Raw genomic sequence first — 19,975 nt, forward strand, 5'->3', positions numbered from 1 at the left:
CAGATGCCAGGAAGCAGAATTTTCCATCTAGTCATACTTTACAATGTGAGTTCATATGCCAAGAAATAGAATCTTCCATCTAGTCAGACTTTACAATGTGGATTCAGATGCCAAGAAGCAGAATCTTCCATCTAGTCAGATTTTAAATGTTCAGAGAAGCTTTCATTTAGAAAGGGCATATAATGGCCTTCACTTTTGTCTTAAACATTAAAGTATAGCATACTGAATTACCTATTGGACCTCCATGTATATGTGACTGTACCTACATTCATGCTGAGGCTTCTGAAAGATGAAAATTTCACTGTTATGGTATGTTCAACCCTTTCTGGAAGCTCTCCTTGCAATGTGGGTGAACTTAGGACAGCATATTGACAGTCACCCATTTCAATATCAAATTTAGCATATTGGCAGTCACCCATTTCAATATCAAGTTTCGCAGTATCATTGAATGCCTTAATCCAAGAACTGATGCTCATTAGATATTGATGATTTCTTGGTCGGCTATGAGATGTTAATCCCTATCGGAAGTAGAGTATGTAGTTTGTATATCCATAAATGTTTTCTGTCTTTCCTATACAGGGTGCTACTTGAGAGCTCTGGATCAAATTAAATAATTTATATTGATATGTTACTGCATTTGTATGGGAAAATATGAATGAGTTTTTCAAATGGAAATACTGCACAACCTTGGGAGTGCAGTATATCCATCTGACAAAACGAGTTCATATTTTCCCATACAAATGCAGTAATTTTTTCTATATATGCTAATTTTTTTAATTCTACCTAATGCATAATTATATTAACAAAATACACTACATGAAACAAAGTAACCGAATGTATGCCGCATTCCAAACTAAATACACAAGCGCATATTCATCATTACACAACAACATTATTACTGTGCACATAACTCCACCCAGATAAATCTGAATTTAGTCGCACGCTCAACATAACTTTCAAAAGAAAATGGCATGTCTAGTTGAAATTTGGAGTCATATTGTGAATGAATGTGCATTGCAACAATTTTTCCATTTGATCTGGAATGAATAGATTTGTTTTATTCTACGAAATTTCATGATTATGGACTTAATTTGTATGTGACAATTCCACATGAAATAATAATAATGAGGACTTTGTATAGCGTCTAATCTTTAGAAGCTCTAAGCACTTTACAACATTAGACAACGCCTATAAGATAAAAAACCAAAAATAATATGATTACAAAAACAATCACCATGAAATTAGAAAACATAAAAAAAAACATGCAGAGAATATTTAAGGTAGGAAACATTATTAGGTCTTTAAGTTTGTTCTTGCAGTCGAAATAAGTGAGTTTTGAGAGCACTCTTGAATGGGATCACTGTGTCTTTGTGTCTAAGTTCAGTGGGCAATTCGTTCCACGTTGCTGGGCCCTGGTATGCAAAAGAACGCTCTCCATATAACTTTGTTTTCATAGGGAGAATAATGAGTATACAATTGTCAGAAGAGGAACTTAAGTATCTTGCTGGTGTGTACACATGGGTGAGGTCGGATAGGTATGTTGGACTAGAGTCTGTCAGTGATGGATAGCCAGTGTAAGGTACAGAGCAGTGGGGAGGTGTGTTCTGATCGTGGTACTCTAAGTATGATCCGAGCAGCTGTGTTTTGAAGTTTTTGGAGTAGATATTGAGATGAACCAGACATAATTGAGTTACAGTATTCCAGTCTTGAAAGTACTAATGAATCAACTGAAAGGTGACTAGAGGGTGACTAGACCACCCAAGCATATGGGAGGGAATGCCTCCACATCCAATCATTAATAATCTTCCCTATGATACCTTGCAGAACACTAACTTTGACAGCCCCTAATATAACATATCGTACAGAAACATGGTTTGCAGGGAAAAAAATCAGTTGGCTGCTAGTAACGGTGGCATTAATGAAAATGAAAGGGCAGATAACACAGCCAAAGGTGCCCAGCAGTCACCTGTTCTAAAGGGAAGATACCATATTGGGATTTTTATACCTGAACCATTTTATATTCAGGGTAGTTTGTACCCACGAGAACATTACATTTACTGACTTGAAATGTTATATAAATCTTTATATACTTGGCAAAATATGTGGAATGAAAATTTCACAACAAAATTTACATACTTTGAGAAGGGTTGAGCTTGACAGGAGTGCATAAAGAGTGTGACCTTTTGACCTTTTAACTTTTTTATTATGGGACTGTATATTTGGACAGGTTTGCCTTCGTAAAGATTTTGCAATTTTTTCCTTACATTATTGGTACTTACCATATATATTCACTTATAAGTCTGCTAAAAACAAAGCTCCTGATATGCTGTTGCATAATGTGACACCTGCATATCAGGGTATATGTCGTTTTTCCTTTAAAAAACTGCAGAGACCCAGATCTACTAGCACGTTATGTGGTGGCAAATCTGGGTCTGAGCCTATTGCATTTGGACTCGACTAATGAGTATATTGGTAACTTTACATCAGCATTATATAGCCAGGATTGTGCTGGTGTGCTATTAAACCTTGTACATAATAAACAGTATACAATATATAAATAAATACTAACAAGTTTAATCACTTTTAACATTTAACTTGATGTTAAGTTTGATATTCTGGATAAGTAAAAACAAAAAGAAAATAACATACTGTGAATATAATACAAGGAGTTTAATTCAAATAAATTTAAAGTTGAATTTTTCAGCTCCAAGGAGTAAGCAGGTTCACAGAAGAGTACAATTTTTTTTACACCTTTGATCTTTAACTGGAAATTCATTTTCTTCCATTCAAGAAACTTTGATCTTTAAGTAAAAGTAAATGATAATAAAAGATTTTTATTTCTCTATTCCAGTGACTACGAAGCCCTCCATGAAAGAACTGCCAAAAAAGGAGCGTAAGAAAGTGAGGAAAATGATGAATAATAATTATGAGATGACCCAAAGGTCAAAGAAGATCTGGGAAGATCTTAGAAGGTGAGTTGTAGGAAGTGAAATGACACATTATGTAGGTACTATTTTTACATTGAATTTAGCAGAATGAGGCAACATGACACCATATGAAGGCAGGGTCTCCCTTGGAAATAATTTTCTTTGTGTTATGAAATTCGTCAAATAAAAAAATTTGGAGCCACTTTTCAGCCATACCAGCCATTTTATGCCACAATGCCGGGACTTAAATATATGCATAATATTATATTGACCTGATTTTTAAACATGACAATTAAACAGTTTTTACATGGTTTTATTACATTTCAAAGTACAAGAATAATTATTAATAAATATAACAGTACCAGTTCATCGTATAGCATATGAAAAGCAAGAATGAATAAGAATGTTCCTTTATGAACAATGTCACTGACCCTTCATCAACATCCGCCTCATTTTTTCCCAGACCATTTCTTAAATGACTTCCTGAAATTAAAATTCTCAACACTGGGCCCATCAGTAGAAATTCTCATTAAATATTTCAGAGTAGATATAAATTTCGTAAGTTTGTTTTGATGACAGATCATGGTAACTGAACCCCTTCTCAGTCTGCAGTAGAAATAGCTTCAACAAGTAACCTGGTAGCTGAATCAGATGCAGCTGGATATAAATTTTTGTTTTTCAGAGCTAGATTAGCCACATTCTTTGTGCTTGATACAGACTTGTTTTATAAAGTAAATTTTTAATTTTTTATTGGCATAAGCAAGAAGGGCCCTTCACAGCCGATGACTGGCATCCTTGTGATGGCATTCTGTGTTACTCAGTTAAGTTCAGACATCAGAAATGTGTTATCTAAATAAATTAACCCAAAAACACTAAGCAGTCCCAAGTGCTTCTAACACTCAGTTTGCAATAAACATAAATTAACAACACGTGCAAATCGCACCGAATCTTTTTGCCCACCTGTTCAACAATAGAGTATATCTCCCCTTCATTCCTTATTTCCTACTAATCACATTTAACTGTTTCTCAAAACTGACTGACAGCTTACAGTTAGCTGCAATCATGTTCTAATAATATCTTATTCATCATCATAATCCACTGACTGCCGCAGATAGTGAAAACAGGTATTAAGTGGCCCGAGTCGCTTATATCAATGAAAAATTAAAAATTTACTTGATTCAAATTTGTCTCCAGCAAGTGTACAACTGTATGGCAATTGGGATTTACTAAGTTTGCATTCTGCCTTTCTTATTGTCCTTTAAACACCCTTCAGATTGTTCTCATACAGTGGTACATGGTTTGTCTGTGGCTGCTGTTGAGTCCTTGAGTTTGGAGGATTACAGGATGTGCATATATGCATATGACTCTAACTATTGTGTGGTTTGTCTCAGATGATGTAGAACTTTTCCAGATTCAAGTATTTCATGATTGTCCCCACAAGATATCCATCTCAATTTTTAACTTTATTTGTCATACACAAGAAGAACTTATGGGATGGCTGGTTGTCATTGTCCAATGTCCAATTATTTGTTAACACAATTTTGTTACTGCAACTCCTACAAAACTACTTGGGAAATTGCCAAGAAACTTTACACACACTCTCATTACATGAAGTAGTTGGTCCTGAATGAAAATGGTTCTGCTCCAACACCTACTATGGCTGCCATGTCTGTAATCTTGAAAATGTTGTTGCTACTCCTTTTAAATGAATGGTCATATTTACATTGGGGTTTTTTTTCATAAAAAGACCTTTTATCATTCTTAGTTATTGCTATATAGCAGTCATCTTGAAAATCTTGTTATCGCTATTCCTCCTGAACGGAAAGTCATATGGGTATGAGGTTTTCACCAGAAAAGTTTTTTTATGATGTCTAGCATGTCCAAAATGAATATATCTATCATCTAGTATGGCCACCTTGGCAGCCATCTTGAAAATCTTGTTATTGCTCTTCCTCCTAAATGCACTGGTTTTAAAATTAAGGTAGGTAGTTAGTTTTGTTTCGTGGGGGGGGGGGGTTAAAGACAAACAAATAAAACAGAAAAACGGTTATGTTTGAGAAACTTTACCTGGCTGTTTCTACAGGAATACAACCATTTGGCTCTATTATGTGTCAACTAGTTTATTTAGCTTGTTTCTGATACTGGAACATATTTGTATTGACCTAGAAATTGATGAGCCATAATGACATCTATTGTTTTGTGTAAATTTATGTCAGCGCAGATTATATCCCGGATATTTCATTGTTATAGTAGTCATAGGATATTAAGCAGATTTAGAGAATTATTTAAAAGAAACTGTCTGCTGCAAAAGATAATTTTATTTGTGCATGGTTGTCTTTTTCTAGTCTTCTTGGTTTAAACCGCTTGGTTTCAATGTTCTAATGCTGCGTATCCAGTATGATTCCTTTCCTTTCCTGATTTGGGGACTCAGCTGGGGTTGCGAGCAATAGCAGTAAGTGTTATATCACTGAACCGGTGGTCAGGGGAGGAGAAATGTTCAGTGACCGGGCTTCTGTACAGCTTCTTCGTCATCCAATTATATATACTAATTACTTCAAGTACTGTGCAAAACCAACTCAATTAGATGCACAAATCATTATTAAGAATTTGGTTTTAAAATTTTTTTTAGAATAAGTGGGATGGAAAAGTTCTAGGGTCGGCAACAACAAAAAACGGATGGTCACCCGACCAGAAATATGTCTTTTTGGGGCCTAATACAATATTTTTCTGCAAACCCTTACAGAAGTATTGGATGTTCAAGAAATTTGGCTCCTATTTTTTCTTTGTTTTTCTTGTTTTTGTTTTTGGGGGGTATTGAATCATCTATTAGTGTATTTCATTTTCAACGCTTATTTTTCAGACATGATTTGCAGCCTGAGAAGAAAAAAGAACTGTGTGATGAATTGATGGATATGGTGAAAGGCAAGATAAAACAGGTAAATATCAATTTGACAGAAAGTATATTTTGGAATTGAAGATATTGTGCTAAGTAAACAGGATTAGATCGAAATTTAATTTGGCATACATTATGGCAGAATTCCCTTTCTTTCCTATAATATTTATTTTATTTGAAATATTTTGCATGTAAGCCATATACATTTAATATCCATATTTATCACGTACTTTCATAACCTTCCACTTTGGGGATGCAGGTCAAAGAACCAAAATTCACTGTAATTTCTAATGCATCTTCTTTGGAATTTATCTGATGACTGCTTATTTGTCACTGTTTAATTTTTTCATGGATAAATAACAAATATACAAGTAATATACAAAATTGCTTTTTCATATAAGTTTAGTTCAGTTACATGAGTGTACTTTGAATCATAGTACACCCTTCATTCATTAATACACTCTTCCTGCATTAATTACCTTTCCCCCATTAATACACCCTTTTCTTGTTAACATATCTTTCCCTCATTAATACACTCTTCCCTTGGTAATATATATATATATATATATATATATATATATATATATATATATATATATATCCCTCATTAATACACTCTTCCCTCAGTAATATATATCTTTCCTTCATTAATACACCTTTCTCTCTTTAATATACTGTTCCCTCAGTATTACACCCATTCCACATTAATGCACTTTTCCATGGTTGGAAAACCTGCAAGATGGCATATCAGGATAAGTTCTATGAAAGGAATGAAATGGAGAGTAACAAAGTAAGACTATTTTGCCAGAAAGCTAATCGTATGTGTTTGTGTTTTGGAATTTTAACATAGGTTTAACAATTGTAGTCATACTGAGACGATGTCTAATATGTGGTAGTTTATAGTGATGTCTAGCACTGACTGGGGCATATTGCTGCAGATATGTATGATCATGTCCAACAGTCACCAATCCTAACACTAGTCATAGTAATCATTCATTATTCACACGTTTTTAGCAATGAAATGTCTGATAATCTTGTTAATGGTGAATGAAAGAGAAAAATATGAAGATACCGGGATATAAACAGTTTCGCTGATGGATGTCTTGTGTCTGATTACTAGGGTATTGTGAAATGGAAGAAAAAAAAGTACATGTAATAACTTACTCAGATTACCTATTCCTACTCCCCAAAGATAGAAACTTCAGCATTTATCTGTTGTACTGGAGAGGCATTTCTTATGATATAACAGCTGTTAGCTGGGCACTTAGATCCGTCTGCCAAGACTTCCATGTGATCAAATCCCATAGCCCGAGATCCCGGACTATTCATTTTTGAAGTTATGCAGGTAAAATTATCAAAGTTGTTAGTCAAGGACAAGTGCTTTTTTTTTTCCTCTTATAAAAAGTCAGGCAAGTCCATCATTGCATGCAAGTTGCTGATTGGAAACTAGTGAAATAAAGCAGTCTGTGCCGGATATGCTGCCAGGGCATGCAGTTGCAGAAATCTTGCACATTTTGTACATATTCATGCACTTGGAGAGCAATGATGCCTGAGATCTCACAAATTAGTTTAAAATCATGCACATGAAGATTCTATCAGGGTACTTGGGTGCCGGCCTGTTTATAATAACCTAGGTAATAAACCATCAGGTACCTCATTTACCTTGTACAGGTTTTCTGTCCTTGCTTCTAAGGGCAGCACTCACTTTGTTTTCAAGTTTATAATCCTTTTGTTTGAGCTGCAAATACATGTACTTTTTTCAGTGCCAAGCAGAGGTCTACCTCATCCATTAAATAATTGACCTCAATCACATGACAACTTTTTGAGCTGCAAGTGTGATACAGTGGCAAGTAACAGAGGGTGGTCATTTGATCTGGTCGCACAACTATTGTATGCTCAGTTGTAACCTGGGATAGATTTCACAAATTGTAGAATCAAACTGTCACTTGAAAAGCTTGAGTTCACTCTCTAAATAAGCATCTGCATAAGACTGAGCAAATGAAAGGAAATCAGACAATATTAATGGTGACTAGACCTAGATGATTCATTTAATGATGATGGAGGATTTTAGGACTTCATGAGATAATGAGGATCAATTTTTGGACTTTGTACCAGATGACATTATGTAGTGATACTTTGAATTTTAAATAATGTGGACTTAGCTTCAGGTTTTATACTCAACTAATACAATTTCCCTTTGATCAGGTAATGGATCATTAGGATCAGTGGGTAATAGGCAGATGTTTTTTTAAATTTGTACAGCATTTATGTGCTTATCAAAATGTACTCTGTACAGTATACAATTTTTTATATTTTACTATTAACCCTTAAAGTATTTTTCATTACTGCTTGTGGATGTATCATTCAGCTTATCATATTGCGTCTGGAACAAGTATTCCATAATAATTTGAACCTTGCGTAAGGGAGTTTTACAAATGTGTGTTTAAAATACAGGCTACCTAGAACACCAAAATGACTGATTCCTATCTAGGTTCAACTGCAGACAGTTTCATTTGGAAAAACCAGACTGATGTTTGTGAAGATGACAACTGATTTTTAAAGTTATGAACTATATCAGATTATTGGAGCTGGGAAAGTGTTAATATAGATGCAGTTATTTTGAACCCGAAAATGATGTTGAATATGAGTCCAGTGTACATGCTGGATTGACAAAAACAGACTGCATGCAGGTCAACCCATCTTTAAGTATGTTAAAATTAAATTTAGAAAAGGCAGAATACCAAGCCTAATTAAAATACAGACAATTTAAAAGTAGAATGCAGTTTTTATTTCTTTTCTAAATAAAACATACCATGCTGAAACTTGTTCTATAAAACTATATAGCCTTATAATGTTTCATATAAATTAACTAAATGAGAATCTAAAAGGAAATTAAAAAGGAAAGATATTTATATGATCAGAATATGTCTTAAAATAGACACTGTGGCATTGATGAACTTAAAACCCTAATAGACCATTCTGGAGCAGTTACAAAGCATAATAGTTAGCAAAACACTGGTTTAAGACAGTGAAACATTGATAGAGCTTATGTTAGTGAAAACTCACATTTTATAGCAGAAGTATTCAAAAGACAATACCTGTGAGCTGTGGAAAATTGTAAATACCAACCATAAAGAACAGTTTCCCAACTTGTTTAAGCTGGCTAAGCTAGTTATGTATTTGTACCTTCAGACAGCAGACTTTGAAAGGGAGAGCTCAGCATAGAACAATGTTCATACACAGATTAAGATCAGAAACAGTTAACAGATTAATGCTAGGAGCAACATATTTAAAAGATTTTGATTTCAGTAGAGTTCTAACAGAGTGAAGCAGGAAGAAGGAGATGACAAGGAGGAGCTTTCCATACACTTCTGATAAAATCATGGCAGCATCTCATTAGTGCTAATTTGGCAAGTCTGTCTGGACTCTTGAGGAATAAAGCAGTTGTGCTAATTTTTTTTTTTTTACTTTGCGAAACAAATCTGTAATTTTACTTCAATAAGTCTGTCTGGACTCGATTGTAATAAAGCTCTAGTACTACTTTGGCAAGTCTTTTTGTACTTAACATATCAGCATGAAATCATTTACATTTGGAAGATATTTAAAAGCTCATTTTTTCTTCTTTAATTTTGACAATTACACAAAAAGAAATAATTTGCATAATAGCTTTTTACATTTAGACATGTGAATTTTTACTGTTCACTCATCCGAGGACAGGTGAATTTTCTTTTAGATTTCCACAGCACTGCATTCTTGATTTGCTTATAGTCAGTTTATTTGCATAAAATGTGCAAGTATGCTGCTTATGAAGTGCTTTGTTAGTATCATTCTCTTTATTCCAGGTCATTTTAGCATCATATTGTTCAACGGTCTTATGCAAATTGCATGGCTTAGTACTAACATTATTAGACACGTATTGATGTGTATTGTATTAATGCAACTGGCAGTACAATACATACCATTACACATAAAAAATACAGTGGAAAACTGAAAAATTATTCATCACCATTTCAAGTAACTTTAAAAAGGAAATGTTATTTTGTATAGATTCTCCGCCTTTAGTAACAAAATGTCACAAGTTTTTATGTGTCAGTACATCCACGAATAGTTTCATCCCCAGGTCAGTTTGAATAACCTTTTTTTTCTTCAAGTAATTTGTCTTGCTAAATTGGTATGTTTTAATGTCATGAAAATAATAGTTTACCACAGTTGCAAAACTGCAAATTCACATAGAAAATGTATGAACATATAAATTCTTAGTTCAGACACCAGTGTACTGACAGAATGTTTTTGAAAATGTTTAACTGGTTGTAAAATTATTCATTTACATCTTTAATTTTGAGGTGGAAAAAATGCAAAAGCATATTAAGCCAATTTAGCACTCCTTTCTCATAATCTAATGTTTTCCTCTCTCAGTTTTGCTTTGCGCATGATACAGCGAGAGTTGTGCAGTGTCTTATCCAGCATGGGACTCCAGAGCAGAGGGAACATGTGTTTGAAGAATTAAAAGGTAATAATAATGTTTTTGTGCACCTGCATGTAGATGAGATACAATATATAAACTTAAGGGCATGTTCAAAATGTAATTATTTCATTGCTAAAGGGAAAGCTCTTGAAATGCAATTGTTTATTGACTTTTAACATTAAAAGTCCTTGGCCCTCAGGCTCCAGAAAGTCACCGGAGATGGGGGGGGGTGGATGTGGAGTTAGTGTAGAACCAGCAAGAAAAGAGGAAGTCCAGTAATGGGCTGAACATGTTTACAGTTAAGGTAATTCATACACTTGTAATTCCTCTTTATTTTTATTTACATGAAAGTGATAAGGCAGTGTTCTCCTTGACTCCCACTGACAACATCATAATAAGGGAGTGTAGCCTGTATCATGGCCTCATTACACATCTACACCCCATTACACTTGTTCTCTTACTCAAGTGAATTTTGCTTGTATTAAATACCCATTATACACCTACGCCCTCTTACATTCTCTTTATCAAATCAAATAGATTTTGCTTGTATTTTGTGCCTTGTGTTAAATACCCATTACATATACACCCTTTTACACTGTTACTATCAGATCAAGTAGGTTTTGCTTGTATTATGTACCTTTGTATTGCCATATTTACTATATATATTGGAACATGATAAAATAATTAATTTTTTCCTGTCCCGGAACTTAGAGTGAAACTTTTTTTTTACCTAGGTCATATGTCCCAAGAGTTAAGAAAGAAAACAAGTTCGTGTTGAATTTGCCCCCAGTCCACCCCCACTTCTCTTTGCAATAAAATAGATAAACTAAACACTTATTTGATAATAACACGAAAAAAACTTACCTTGTAGTGTTATCATTTTTCCGCTTATTTTTTTTACATCACATGCATTTAAGAAAAAAATATTCACGAAAACACAGTTTATGTAGATAAGGCATCCATGCTGTAGTGAGTATTGCTTATGTCTGATAACACAGTACACATTCTTCATTGATATGAATATAGAGAAATTAATCATGTTTATCTTTTTGCTAGCATGGGTTACAAAAAGTATTATTAAAGCAAGTTATTGTTGTGTATACTATTTACCTGCAGACATCATTCACCATTTGTAGTAATTGTGACTACAGATGCCAAGCAAATAGAAGCCCAGGTAGTGAATAAACACAACTGGTAGCAAGCAAAAACTCATTGTTTGAACTTAACTGACAAGAAAACAAGTACCAAGATAACAAATACAAAGTTTATTTTATTACAAAGCAATCCAACTTTGGATTCTTTTAAGAGTGCCAATTATTTTATATATATATTCAAAGACAGTCAACATAGGGAAGCCAACTTTGGTTCCATTTTACCGGTATTCATTGGAATTTTTAAAATAAATTGAAAGAATGGAACAATCTCTAAAGTGACACAATATAGTGCTTCGTGTAAGGACATAGATGGCCCAGCAATGCCCAGAAGAGTTGGAGAGAATAAAATCATTCAATGAATTTGTGAAGGCCAGAAGAGAAGATGATGGTTTCACTGACAATATGATCATTAACATAGATGAAATTCCAGTGTGCTTTGATCTCATTCCTGGATGGACTGTTGATAATATTGGGCTTTAAAGTGTGAGAATTAGCACGGATGGTAAAGATGTTTTTTAAATCTGACTTTTCCTGCTTCAGGAGATCTGTTGCCTCCGATGATAATTTTTTGTGATATGAGGAAGCTAAAAAATATTTATGCACCGAAAGGATGGATCATACATGTGTAGGAGAAGGGTTGGATTGATGAGAAACAAAGCCACAGTGGATTAAAGAGTTTTATCTCGAGTACAGTTTTATAATAAAAAAAAATAATTTACATTTTTAGTGCACTTTCCGACATGTTTTTGAATGATTTAAATGTGTCCCACAACTTATGACTCAAAAAAGCGATGTGTCCAGAACATAGTGTACAAAATATTACTTTAAAAATTAATTTATGGTGCCCCAACAAATAAGTTGTCCCAAGATATACAGTAATTATGGTAAATAGCCATTACACAACTACACCGCATTACACTATTACTATCATATTTTTCTTGTATGCCATTGTATTAAATAGCTATTACACATGTACACCCCATTACACTATTGCTATCATATTTTTCTTGTATGCCATTGTATTAAATAGCCATTACACATATTACACCCCATTACACTATTACTATATTTTTCTTGTATGCCATTGTATTAAATAGCCATTACACATGTACACCCCATTATACTATTACTATCATATTTTTCTTGTATGCCATTGTATTAAATAGCCATTACACATGTACACCCCATTACACTATTACTATCATATTTTTCTTATATGCCATTGTATTAAATAGTCATTACACACATCTACACCCCATTACACTATTACTATCATATTTTTCTTGTATGCCATTGTATTAAATAGCCATTACACATCTACACCCCATTACACTATTACTATCAGATCAAGTAGATTTTGCTTGTATTATGCACCCATTACACACTTTAAATATTGTGTTGTTTAGGTCTGTATATCATATGGATATACTTTCTTGATTTAAATTTTCTCTTTTTAGATGATATTTGCATCATGAGCAAGTCTAAGTATGCTAAGTTCTTGGTGAAGAAGATGTTAATGTATGGGTGAGTAAACCAGCTGGATATGTAGTTAAATTCACTTTTTTTTCTCATGATCCTCTCCCCCAGTCTTGTATCGGTGTGAGTATTGTCTTTTTTACATTTATAACCAGCTTGAGTGTCCTATTTGTTTATGATGACTGAGCTGCACTCAGTCCAAGTATGTCATATTTGCCCACATTTGAAACACGGATGTTGGTAAGTGCATCAGATGTATAAATTTCACTTCAAATCCCAAACAATAGTACAGTTTTGGAATTGTTTCTCATCCACATTTATGATACAAGGATAGACCATGTAAGCATAATGAGTATGTTCATAGCCTGTGATGTTAAGTTTGGATTCCATTTTTTCTATCAAGGAACTATCTTGAATTCTCTATAGATCGTCTGTATCTCTCTTAGTGGGAGCAGCATCCTCTATTTAAATTACCTTTCCTATTAAGATAATAGAACCCAGTGGGAGAAGTTTTTTCCCCTTGGGGATCAGTAAAAACTCCATAGACAAGGTTTGCAAGCCTTTTACTGGGACATGTTCTTTCCTTTTTACTTCAAAGCTTGTTAGGATGTCTGTTTCTTTAATCTTTTCCTCCCATGGGAGAGAACTCAAATTCAAAATTTGTTACCTATGCCATGTTTGTGCAGTCAGAATCCTGGTTGCATTGTTTGCTCCTTTCACTTCAATTAAAACTCATATTATTGGCTCAATTTAAGGGTGTCTGGATTCTGAGGCTGCCACAGTTCTCTTCTATGTAGTTGTTGCTGTTGTTGTTGTAGGGTTTAATGCCATTTTTCAGCACAAGATAGGCTATACATGGCAGCCAATATTAATGGTGGAGAAAGAACCCGGGAAAAAACACTGATCCATGAGAAGGTACCGGCAAGCTTTCTCACATATCCACATTAGCCAAGCCCGAGACTCGAACACATGCAGACAGAGTTGAGATGGCAGTGATCCGTAACAGTGAGTGCTTTAGACCACTCAGCCATTTGGGGCCCCATTCTAATTAACAAAAACTTTGTTAATATGCAAGAAAGTTACAGTGCAAAAATATTGAAGAAAGCAAGAGAGAATTGTGGAGCGGGAATGATCAGTGGTTATAAAAAATTGTGCATGGAATGAAAATAAAAATTGAAAATGAAATGACACCTGAAACAGGTGTATGATGTGTGATTTGTAATTATAAGTGATAATGCTTTTCTCTTCACACAGTCTCTTTAAAAATGTTCACTTGATCTCCTCGTGAGTACTTAGGGCTGTTCCAGTAAAATATACTTGTGACCCAGGGAATGCACTTTTTATGTGAAGTAGTCTCACCCATAGATGCAGTGTTGAACTTGGTATTATTTTCAGATGAACTCCCTGAGTAATCAGAATACGCTGGCTTATATTTTATAAAAAGTGCCTTCCCTGTGTGTGATATATGTTTAAATGGAATAGCCCTTATAGCTTGATTTCACAATATACACTGAATACCCATGCCTAATGATAAGCCTTTGCTAGATGACAAGTGCCTGATGATATGCCCATACCTTATGACAAACTCATCATTAATGATATGCCCATACCTTATGACAAACTCATCATTAATGATATGCCCATACCTTATGACAAACTCATCATTAATGATATGCCCATACCTTATGACAGACTCATCATTAATGATATGCCCATACCTTATGACAAACTCATCATTAATGATATGCCCATACCTTATGACAAACTCATCATTAATGATATGCCCATACCTTATGCAGGGATGGTCCTGGCTTTTAAAAAGCTGTCGCCAAAAAAATCGCCAACCTCAATATTTTGTCGCCAATTTTCAAAAAGTGTCGCCAAAAAAAGTAGTGTACATTTTTCCAAGTGTTAATTTAGTCTATTAATGTAACAGGCAATGAAAATTACAAAAGATGGATTAGTTAATACTTTAATTACAACAAGCATTAACAAAATGTTACAAAGTGTTACATGAAGATCCGTCGCGATTTTAGGGCTGCCCACTTGTTGAATGCAGTTTCAAAGTCTAATTTTTCACATCTGTACATGCTGATTCTCATTAAATTCTCGAGAGATGAGATGCAGAGCTTATTTCTGATGTCAGTTTTTATGAGGTTCATCTTACTGAATCCACGTTCACAGTCCTCAGTGCTGACAGGTGACACCAGTAGTCTCTCAGCAGCCCCCCACCCCCATGGCTAGCTTCATAAAGCTTGTAGCGAATTGCTTCCTAAATCCCAAGAATGATCACTGAATGCTGTATAAATTTTCTCGACAAGAAAAATAGGATCTCCATTCCCACGAATGAAACTTACACGAGTCTACACCTGGCAATATTGGACCGTATATATAAGCATAAATTCACACCCAAGTTAGGGATTCTTTCACTCCTGTATTTTGAGAAATAAATAATTATTATTAATTATGCAAAACTGTTCTTTTTTGCTATTTCTTGTTGCGGAGTTTAAGTCTCTGCAGCCGTAAATCAGGACTGATGGCAAAAGGAAAAGATCAATGAGCAAAATGCCGCACTGGCGACAGATGTAATTGTGATTTAGATTTTTTCCATTTGCTTTGTATTTATACACAGTAGTCGGTACTTCAAAGCTTATCAGTTTTCTATGAAGGTTCAGCAAAACTATTGTACTGGTATATGTATAAAAAAAAACCAGAAGGATTAGCCATACAATTAATTGTATCTGTTCTATTCGCGTCTTCAGAAGTCGGTCAGTTGTAGGTATAGTGCGGTAGCATGATTGACTGTATCGCAGCATACAGTACTCAGCCCAGATGTCAGCATAAGCAGATTATGATGTAACAATGCACTGTAAAGATCGGGTTGTCAATAAGAACAAAGGATCGTTTGTGTAACAGATTGATTCCAATGCATTGCTTAGTCAAGTTTGTGGCTTCCTTTCGTTCTGCCTTTTAATTTATCCAGTCCAAATCATTGATTGTATGTACAAATTAAATAACCAAAAAGTATGTCGCCAAAAAAATCGCCAGATGGGATATTTTTGTCACCAATAAGGAAAAAAAATCGCAATTTGCGACATTGGCGAAGCCCAGGACGATCCCTGCTTATGACAAACTCATCATTAATGATATGCCCATACTTTATGACAAACTCATCATTAATGATATGCCCATGCCCTTTTTTGATGATAAATCTGTTATTGATGATAAACACGTGCCTAATGATAATATCAAGCCTGATGACAAATCCCTGCTTGACGATAACCCCCTGCTTGATGATGAGCCCATGCTCCATGATAAGCCCTGTTTGATGACAAGTCAATACCTAATAATAGATCCATCCCTAATGATAAGCCTGCCTGATTACAAACCCATTCTTGATGATTAGGCCATGCCTAATGATAAACTCATGCTTGATGATAAGCCCATACCTTATAACACGATTAATTATAAGCCCATCCTTTGATAAACCCATGTTTGATGACAAGTCAATACCTGATAATAAACCCATGCTGTGGTGGCCATATTATATGTCTGAGCAGCACCTTTTCTTTTCAGACCAACCATCATAAGAAATCATTCAGTAAAAACACCATGCGATACAACCATCAGTTCAGAAGTAGAAATAGCAAGATGTTAAAGATGGATGTTGTGGGTGGCCAAACTGGATGTGCATCCAGCACCCTTTCATTAGGATTAGCTAGTTACAAATTCAATTTAAATTGATCTGGTGGGGGTGGGCATGTTTTGAAATGAAGTATAACCAGTGGAAAAGAAAATAAATAAGAATAAATTCCTCTTCCCACCGGTATTTAAATGGAGTTGCAACAAAGTCATTAGAAGTTTTGGAGTAAAATTACAGTGAAATACCAGATTTTTTTTCTGACACTCTGATATGTACAATCATGAAACTTGATAATTGTGTTCATCTTAGAGGACAAAGGAATTCAGTGACCTATTTTCACACTCCATTGACTACATTATGCATTAAACGTTGAGTTTCTTTGACATTGTTGTATGTACAGTCATGAAAGTTGATGCATCTTTTTATTTTAGAAAAAAATGGGTACTGTATTTGTCTGAGTTTAACAAATTCTGCTGTATGCAGATATACTATAACTGATGATCACTGCTGAAATGTTGTCTGTTTAATTTCTTTTAAAAATTGAAATAGTTAATGCTCCAAGCAATCTAAAAGCATCAAAAGATATAAAGATTTTTGTTCATTTTCCATTGCTATGGCTTGTATACATGTATGCTCCTGTGTAATGGTAATTACATGGAAAGCATTGCAAGTAGTGTCTTGTCAACAACTGTACATAAAATAACATAAGTCAGTGTATCACCATGGGTGGGAGACCATATGTTTCCTGCAATAATTAGTCTTATGCTCCCATAATCTTACCTCCTGTGCACTGTTTTTTCCTTGTGATTACTAGTATAATTAGAGCAAATAGCCATGATCCAGATCTGCCAAAACATGTGACAACAGGCAGGCTGCCAAAACATGTGACAGCAGAAACATGTGACAGCAGGTAGGCTGCCAAAACATGTGACAGCAGGCAGGCTGCCAAAACATGTGACAGCAGGTAGGTTCACTCAGAAAATTTTGACTGAGCTATCAGAAACATTAGCACTGACTGACTTATTACAAGCTATGGTCATGTCCTGCTGAGATTGTCTGCAGTTGTCATTTATTGTGATGACAAGAAAGTACATGATCATGAATTTTATTTTCCAAATGATTGTTTGTTTGCATGGGTCCTCTTTTGTCAGAGCGTGTCAAAACTGCTGAATGTTAGAATATGATATTCCAGTAATATTAGCTGTATATCTGCCACCTAAAAATGTCTTGGCCAGCTGAATTATTGTCACAGTGTCATCAAATAATTACGCTTGAAGTGATATTGATGATTGTATTATTGCTTGAAGTGATAATAGTAATTGTATTATTTGCATTTCATTTCAGCTCAAAGCATCAGAAGAGTCTTATATTCAGAAACTTCCATGGAAATGTGAGAAAACTGGTCAGACATGCAGTAAGTTTAGTTGTAAAATAGTCTGTTGTTGTTGCAGTTTTTCATTGTACATAATACATGTGTGAAAGAATTTGCCTGCATTGCAAGTAATGCTTCCCCACTGTAGTGTCAGCATATTTTCATAACTAGATTGTCTTCATGGAGCTTTTATTGTGCCTTGCATCCGAGTCACCTACTTTTTCATACTCATGAGTCTGATCCAATACAGTATAGCAAGAAAGTGATTTTTGACAGACTCCTTTTAGCACTATCAAGACTTCGGCAGACTTATCAAATCTATTTTATGAATAACACATGTGAGATATGAAAGCTTATTGATACGCTCCTTATTTTGAAAATATGTCATAGATTAAGCCCTTTAGAAATGTTAAATATCATCCTGTACTGTATGCAGAAAAATGGGTTTAACATCTTCAATAGACTGTAGTAGATTAAAAAAACTTGCTTTGGCATCTTAAATAGACTGTAGTATATGGATAATTTTTTACATGTCAGAACCTGATTTCTGTTGTATGAAACATTTCTATCAGGAATCCTCTGATGTCCAAGAGACATGATTTGTGCCTATCAGTTATAACATTTTCTGAGGAATAGTCTAATGTCCAAGAGATATAATCTGTGTTTATGACACAGTGATAATATCTCCCTCAGGAATTCTCTAATGTCCAAAAGATATGATTTGTGTTTATCAGACATTTATTCTTATTGATCAAGCCTATTTATCTGGTTTGACATGTTCAATTTGCAAATTTGACCATACTCGAACATCACAATGGCCTGTGCTTCTTGAGGACATAATGTTTCATGTTTAAAAACTGTTTTGTTTGGTGTTTGTATATAATTGATATGTGTGTAATTATTTACCATGTAAGAATAACAATTATAATTGGTTTGAATTTTGGAAAAAGAAAGATTTGGAACCCTCAAGCTCAATAGTTCCTTCATTCTATTGCAAAAATTTGCACACAGCAAAGAATGTGTGGTTCTTATAATGTTCTGTATATGCCCTTTGTGTTGGCATAATAAATGTACAATTCATTCATGGCATGTATAAATGTCCAATATTTTCAGATATGCTGTAGAAGATGGAGAGGTGTATGTATGCCAGAAATTGATTTTTTTGTGTGTATATTTTCCTTCAGGAAGCAGCAGAGGTTGTAGAGTATGCCTACAATGAGCATGCCAGTGCTTCACAGCGACTGCTCTTACTTGAGGACTTCTATGGACCAAGTTTTGCTCTTTTTAGGGTAAGCTAATCAGGGTTCATTCTAGCTTGCATTTTTTGTTTTGTTGCACCTATGATACAATAAACGTTATAAACAGTCTATTTAGATATGAATGACACATGCACCTACAGCACAGTGTTTAAATTATTGGTGCAAATTTCAGACATCTCACCAACCAGGTTCCTGTTTATGAATTTAGCCTTTTATCTGTGAGGTACATAATATAAATGAACATTAGACTTACAGACTGATGTTTTAGCTTGACTGCAGACATGAGTTTTCTTGATACAGTATGTTTTTTATATCATCTCCAATCCAGTTTTTAAAAAACGACCTGTCAGCTCTCATTCCGTAATGACCTTGTAAATTATTGTTCCATATATTAGTTAGCACATGACTCATGTAATGAGTATTCTGATTGGTCAAGGGTTTAAATTCATCCAAATGAATCTCCATGTAATGAAAACTGATGGCAATGGAAAGAAGAAGCCTGCTTGCAAAATATGGTGTCCCGAGTTGTTGAGAGAGACCATGACATGAAAAGTTTAGATAAAGGTTTTAAAAATGTATGGAAATGGGAATGGCTGGAGCGAAAAGTTGATGGAAATTTAGTTGGTCAGTTTATAAGAAAACTGAATGCTAGAGGACTGGCATTTTGTGACCTCTGCTGTATGGTAGTTGCATTTGGAAGAGTTTGGAACAGCACCTACAAAAGAAGCTGCATATGAAAGAATTTAAGCTCAAATGGCATCTGGAAAAAGTGCAGTTACTACAAGA

General features: G+C 34.6%; 1 protein-coding gene across 2 annotated transcripts in view; it reads left to right on the forward strand.

Moving 5' to 3' along the window:
- LOC149807649 (pumilio homolog 3-like) overlaps positions 1-19,975 on the forward strand; it is an 85,836-nt gene that overhangs the window by 18,279 nt on the left and 47,582 nt on the right. For both annotated transcript variants that reach the window (XM_089969141.1, XM_089969142.1), the window contains exons 4-9: positions 2,852-2,972; positions 5,788-5,863; positions 10,237-10,330; positions 12,897-12,963; positions 17,903-17,972; positions 19,115-19,219. In XM_089969141.1, coding sequence (XP_089825267.1) covers positions 2,852-2,972; positions 5,788-5,863; positions 10,237-10,330; positions 12,897-12,963; positions 17,903-17,972; positions 19,115-19,219 — 533 coding nt within the window. The remainder of the gene's footprint in view (positions 1-2,851; positions 2,973-5,787; positions 5,864-10,236; positions 10,331-12,896; positions 12,964-17,902; positions 17,973-19,114; positions 19,220-19,975) is intronic.

Source organism: Sinohyriopsis cumingii, chromosome 1 (assembly GCF_028554795.1).
Source record: "Sinohyriopsis cumingii isolate HCF-2022 chromosome 1, ASM2855479v2, whole genome shotgun sequence".
Classification (NCBI taxonomy): Eukaryota; Metazoa; Mollusca; class Bivalvia; order Unionida; family Unionidae; genus Sinohyriopsis; species Sinohyriopsis cumingii.